This window comes from Nothoprocta perdicaria, unplaced genomic scaffold (assembly GCF_003342845.1).
Source record: "Nothoprocta perdicaria isolate Ctin4 unplaced genomic scaffold, notPer1 scaffold_24, whole genome shotgun sequence".
NCBI classification, from domain to species: Eukaryota; Metazoa; Chordata; class Aves; order Tinamiformes; family Tinamidae; genus Nothoprocta; species Nothoprocta perdicaria.
Window position 1 is genome coordinate 6,143,778 of NW_020455466.1, and position 6,526 is coordinate 6,150,303.

At 34.4% G+C, this 6,526-nt stretch overlaps 1 protein-coding gene across 1 annotated transcript in view; it reads left to right on the forward strand.

Annotated features, from left to right (window-relative positions):
* The window catches only part of RTTN (rotatin), a 74,284-nt gene that overhangs the window by 39,188 nt on the left and 28,570 nt on the right, over positions 1-6,526 (forward strand). The window contains exons 35-37 of the mRNA XM_026039744.1: positions 3,927-4,038; positions 4,641-4,839; positions 5,875-5,965. Of these exons, the coding sequence (XP_025895529.1) occupies positions 3,927-4,038; positions 4,641-4,839; positions 5,875-5,965 (402 nt within the window). The remainder of the gene's footprint in view (positions 1-3,926; positions 4,039-4,640; positions 4,840-5,874; positions 5,966-6,526) is intronic.

Below are 6,526 nucleotides of genomic sequence, written 5' to 3' on the forward strand. Positions count from 1 at the left end.
GAATTATGCCCCAAAAATACCTGTTTCTCTGAATTTGGTCTGTTAATGAGAATATAATTATTCTAAGCCCACTAGATGGCATGCTTTCTCCATCACAGATGAAAGGAAGCCCACACGTCTTACTAAAAGAAGAATGTTGAAGAATTCGTGTCTGGTACAGATTTGATGACAACAGCCCCCCAAAAAAATAAGAGTTAGCAGCCATCAAACCATGTAAAATTGTTTCAGTCAGAACCTCCAATATTTTAATAACTTTTTAAATAGTAAATTAAAAAAAAAAAAAAAAACTCAGTTCTAAATCTGTCCTTATCCATTTGTCCATTCCTTTCATGAATGCCAATCTTGGAATCTGAAACTGCCTTTTGCCTTCAGTAAGCCACATCCTGAAGATATTTGTGGAGGCAAAAGCTCTCTTTTTATTGAATTCTAAGAACAGAGAAAAGGGCTGCTGGTTCTGAGGGATGCAGGAAAACAGCTCTAACAAAAAGAAAAAGACACGACTAGTTTTCTCATTTTTCATTTTTCATGTAATAAATTTAAGTTATCCAAAGGCTGACTTTATGCTAAGTCCATATAAACTTAGATGAAGGTAGTAATTAACTTTTTTGACTTCATCTTTTTCCCAAATGTATAAAAATTAAAAATGAGAAAATTAAAAAGCAAGAAGATTAATGACAGAAATGATGCTTATTTAGACTATAAAGTAGTCTGACAGGGGCCTTTCAGAGACGGTAAGTGCAACTCTCCTGATTTTATAGAGTGAAGAATTGTGATGTGGGAATGAAATCAATGACTCAAGGTCACATAAAAGGCAGTGGTAGAGCTGAATTACCTCTGTTAACTGATCTGTGCTGGTTTTAGTGTCTTGAAGATATTAGTAGATGGCTGATTTTTGTCAAAATCATCTTATTTTTCTGTGAACTGTGTGGATATTATGAAGAGATCATTTCTTTGAAAATAACATTTGTTGTTTGTAGAACTAGTAGATTAGTAAACATTAACTCAGTTTATCATAACAGAAATCAAGTCCTTTTATTTTGACCAACATCTTTGTTTTGTATTTAATATGTATGCTCTAAGGCACCAATCAGGCACCAATAGGCAAAGACTACTTAGCAGAAGGAACAAAATTCAGACTGAAAATGGTGCAGATTAAAAGAGTTGCGGGCTTTCCCCAGGTAGCTTAAAGTCATGGCCATTCTTATCTATGAAATCTTCCTTCTATTTGATTAAAAAAGATTTTTTTTTWAAAAAAAAGTAYGCTTTATTTGCTGGATCCGTGGTGCTCTACACTGAAGTGATTTAAAGCGTTGAGAAGAACACTGGGTAGAATTAATCRCTGCAGGCCTATTAAAGCAATGCCAGAAGGATTTTTATACTAGAGGTTAAGAAAAGAGTTTTACTCATATCTAGTAGATAAATGGTACAAGGATCACCTTTTGTCTTGTGTCCTCCCATGACAACTTCTGCATCCTTCTCTATTATTTGTTGTGATCTGTAGTCCTCTTCCCCACTTCCTTCTCTGTAGTACGTCCCTGTCCAAATTTCTGTGCTTGTGCTGCGAAGCATCAGAGTGCTTCATTGCTCCTAGAAAGAATAGGGTGGCAGCAGTACGTAAATAATAATTGTAGATATTGTCCACTGGGCATGATGTCCCAGACCCCCAGATCACCCTTATTAGGGGTGATTTATAAAAGTAGTAATTCCTTTTCTTTCCTGGAAGGGAGAACACCATGGAAATTACTTCATTGTGTCATTGTATGTTTTCTGTTAAGATAGCAGAAAATGTCTGGTTTTAACCCCATACCCCACTGTGAAGCAATTACCAATAAATGTCCCATCAGTGCATCAAGCTAATAAGGTATATTTTTCCACCCAGATAACATTATATTGATTTTTTTCCCCTCTTCCAGTTGGATAAGACCTTACTTTCATTTCTTTGACCATAAAACTAAGATAGTTGGACAGGATGTAGAAGGAATATGTGTCATGCAGTGTGGCTGATGTGCTGATTTATTAACACGTGGAAACATTGTTGAGTCCCAGTATGGCAATCATTTCTTTCAGTTTTAGCTATTGCAGAAGAAATATAAGGACTGTTAGAGGCAGTATTTTAGGTTTGTGCTTATATAATTTTTATACATGTATAAAAATATATACATATACATTTATTTAATGTATGGGTATATACACATATAATGTATATGTATAAATATATGCATATATATTATATGTATATTTTTATATCTATATCTATATCTATATCTATATATATAAAGTGCTGGAATTGAAGTATAGTCCTTAATAAATGCAGAGTTTGCTGAGTGTCATAACAGTGATTTACTCTAATAAAAATTATTGATAATCATTTAAATCAGCAAGGAGAAAACTTCCCATTTACTTGAATTTGCAAATATGGTTTTTAGCTATATATTTAAAAGTTCTATTTAAAATATAGCTATGCTTGATTTTCAAGTTTATGATGGAATTTAGTACTGCTTTTTGCTTACAAGGAGAATATGTTGTACCCAAATGTGTCTTGCTGATTATGTAGTCCTAGGATTCAGATTTCCACCCTGATGTTCACTTCTGTGCTACAGTGTTCCTTGGTCCTTTCTGAGGACCAGCTGAGCAGGCTCGCACAGAAAGAGTCAATATGAGAGTGGGGCAGCAGTGCTAAATGAGGGAGAGCCAAGAGAGTTGCAGCACAGCAGTGGAAACCATCGGCTCATGCAGGGAAACATTCAGTGTCATGTAAAGATGTGCTGCTAGAAGTCTGACAGGGTTTGGAAGTGGCTGGGGAGCATGAAGGGAAAACAGAAAACCTTAGGGAGAAGACAAAGCTGTGCAGAGAGTTTCCTGCAACTCATAATGCCGCTGAGTAAATGGAAGCCAAGCGTGGAAAGAAGTGACCTGTCTGCACTGGTTCAATGGCTAAGAGAGGAATTAATGAATTCCTTCCCCGTGCCACTTGATATGGTTGCTGAATTGTCTTTTAGGTCACTTCTGGCTTTTCTTTACATAAAAATTATTTAAAATGATATTCAGATAATCTTTCAAAAATAAATCAGTGATTCCTTTGAAAAAATATTTATGTGAATAGTCCATTTAGTAATCAAAAAACAGAATTGAATATATCGCCTGGCATAGGTATTTATGCTCTGAGATGGGTCACAGGTTCTGGTAGGTCACAAAGATTATTATTAAGCTGTAGAGTCTTGGTCTTCTGATTTTATGCTTGCAATTTAAAACATAGCCACAAGACTATTAATAATTTCTTTGAAAGTCTGCAAAGTTGCTAATATGGCAGATGATTTAGCTGCTCAATTAATAGAAGCTTCGCAATATTATTATGATGTAAATATATCTTCACCACAAAACTAACACATCTGAGGAACACAGGACTAAAGTTAAGAGAGAAGTCAGAACACTGGGAGTCAGAACAGCTCCAGAACTTAAGCTTTGGCTGATGAGACTATCCCATTTATTCTATGTTACATAAGTGTGTCCTCATACAAATGGCCGAGCCCCAATTATTTTCAACAGAGCAGAAATACACAGGAATCTCAACTCTAAATACTTGAGTGATGCCTTTCTTGCTTCATCAATCAGTGGATTAAAAAACAAAAAAGAAAAAAAAAGAGAGAAGAGAAGCATTTTCCAGTGTAAGTCTTGGGCATTAGTAAGTTTGTGAACTGAAATGTTTTAGTCTGTTAAGTTTGTGAACTGAAATATTTTAGCCTGTTCATATTGCTCTGTTTTCAATAGTTTCAATTCTCAGGTGTTTATATTTTTTAAGACAATCAACACTGAGTTAAATTGAACACTGAGTAATTTTTACATGTATTTCTGTGCCTTCAAGCAAAACAAAAATGTCTGCTGTATTGAAGATGGAATCAGGGAGTTTGCTGCTTATTTCTTTCTAGATTCTGTCTGCATCACCATCACTGGGGAGTGCTACTGAGCTTCAGGCAAAAGTCCAAACGTATTCAACCAGTTTTATTCCCCAAACTGCAGCTGATAGGCTTATGGCTCAAGGTAAGCCAAACTGTAATTGACTTTGTAAACATGATGATGAATATAATGTATTATTTAGCCTGTCCTTATTCCAGGATTTGGATATGCATATAAATCTTGTATGCTGTTGGAACAGTCACGCTAACACTCTGAATGGTTGTTTYAGAAAACAAGTGTAAAATCATGCCTTTAAAATACAATAAGGTGAAATACATTGACGGAGTTAAGTAGTAACAGTTGCTCTTGTTTGAAATGTCACACATTTGTGAGACCAGTTTTCCATTCCAGTCAACCAGTAGCCCTTTAAAATACTAAATTTTATAAAGATATAGTTAGATAAAGAGATATCTTTCTGTGAAGGAAAGAAAACAAAATTCATCATTCATCTTTAGCAGTAATTAGTGGCCTACAGAAAGGAGAGTTTATACAGAAAAAATATTAAATAACACTTTTCTTGTATCTGATTTTTTTTTTTTTTTAATTCCAGATTATACTATCTTAGGTATATAGGGAAGATGGATATTCTGTGAAAAATAGAAAGCAAGTTGTTTTATGTAAGTGCTATGATTTTTTTTTATATGATTCTTTTATTTTTCTCCTTTTGTTTATTAAACACACTTTAGGTCAGAGCGATACCACCACAACAGGGTCTTCAAGCCAACATGTTTCTCCCCTGTCTGTTGCGCTGCCTAAACAGAGCGCTGTGGTGACACCYGCTCTCCTGTCTGCTGTTTGCAGCCTTCTGCATAATCTGCTCGTTGTCACTCCAGAAGATACCGCAATTGCTCTTCAGCAAGCACACTTGCTAACAGCTCTCAGCAGGTAGGGGATCAATAACTGCTGAACTACAAACAGGTGTAGTAATAGAGGTGAAAAGCATGAAATGAGATCTACCAGTGTTTCATACCAAAGCTGTTAAAGATATTGATCAGATCTTGCTTCTAGGGTGTTAACAAAGGCTTTATTTATTTATTTATTTATTTTCCTTTTTAACACAAGTAGCAGAAAAGGAGAATTTAGATTTTTATACACTCAAGAAGTAGGCATATGGGTGACTCTAGTTGTGGTGGTGGTCTTCCACAGAGCTGCTATTCTGGAAATGTTTTAGASTTCATCTAAATGAACTTTTTGTCATTTAGGGATTTAATTTTTTTTAGATGAATAACAGACGACATAGTCAGGCATTCGGTGTTGCAGATCACTTCTGTTCTATTCATTTTTCCTTTTTCTTCTCCCCCTCTCCCCACCCTGCATACAGGGAATGTTTTGCAGACAGACCAAGAGCTGTCACAGTAGAAGAGGGCATATAATTCTTGTCAAATTTGGGAAAATATTACATCAGAAGCTCCTTAATTTGTGGATTAAAAAAAACCTTAGAAGAAGAAGAGTTTGAAATAGCTTTCAAATTTTTCAAATAGTTTTCAAATTATGTATTTTCCATGTGTCTGTTTGAGTCAGAACAAGTTGTTTTATGTGAAGGCAGTGTTTGGAAGTCTTCAAGAGATGCGTGAAAATTAGTAGGGTGTTTTGTCCTGTTTTGCTTATTTTAAGACTTTCAAAAGTTTTTGTAGTTGAGCCTTATATATAAACTAATAAAAGCAAATCTTGTTTGAATACAGCTTATATTAGTAGAAAGTCATTAATTTTATTCATGAAAGAAAATGAGCAATTAGGAATAAACAAACAATTTAATTTTAAAAATACTTTGCCGCTTTGGTCCCAGTTGCACTATAATTAATGCTTATTATAAGTTACTATGTTCATTTAGTCTGTTCATTTAAAATGAACTTTTTAAAGTAAATTTTCCAGAATATTTAATTGCTTACACATGTTTCTTACCAACTGGCTTTATTTTAGTCTTGTAAATGCTGACCTAATCGAGAGATGTATCTTGGAACTGAAAGCTCCTTTGAGTAACCCCTGTCATGTGGAACAAGTAAAAGTTCAGGTTAGAGGAATATTTGTTATTGTCTAAATTTTCTTTGAATGATAAAGTTATATTTTTCATTATCTATATTTACTAATATAGTCCGTATGGCAAAGGTGGCAATCRGGTGACACTCTGCTTTTATGAAAGGCTTGAAAGAAAATGAGCAATATGCTATGTTCAACATTCCAAAACTATTACTCTATTGAAAGAACTGTACCTAGAACTATTGAACAAATAAAATCCAGTTGTATTTTAAAAATACAAATAAAAATGAACAGCTACAAAAATCCCATAACTAAATTTCTTTGAAGCCTTATGCATTTGCTGACACAGTTAAAACTTTAAACACCATTCAYGTACAGATTGCTTCTAAATTTCATACTTGTTGCCTGTTGGCTTTGCTTGGTTTCCCATCTTACAAGCGCTGGCATAGTTCTTAACCAACTCTGGTATATGCAAAGTGTACAGATTAATTGCCAGTGGGACTACATTGGTATCAATATATTTAATTTGTAGTGACCACTATGGAAGTGTGTTTCTGTGGTGGTTTTTTTTTTTTTTTTTTTTTTTTTTTTTTTT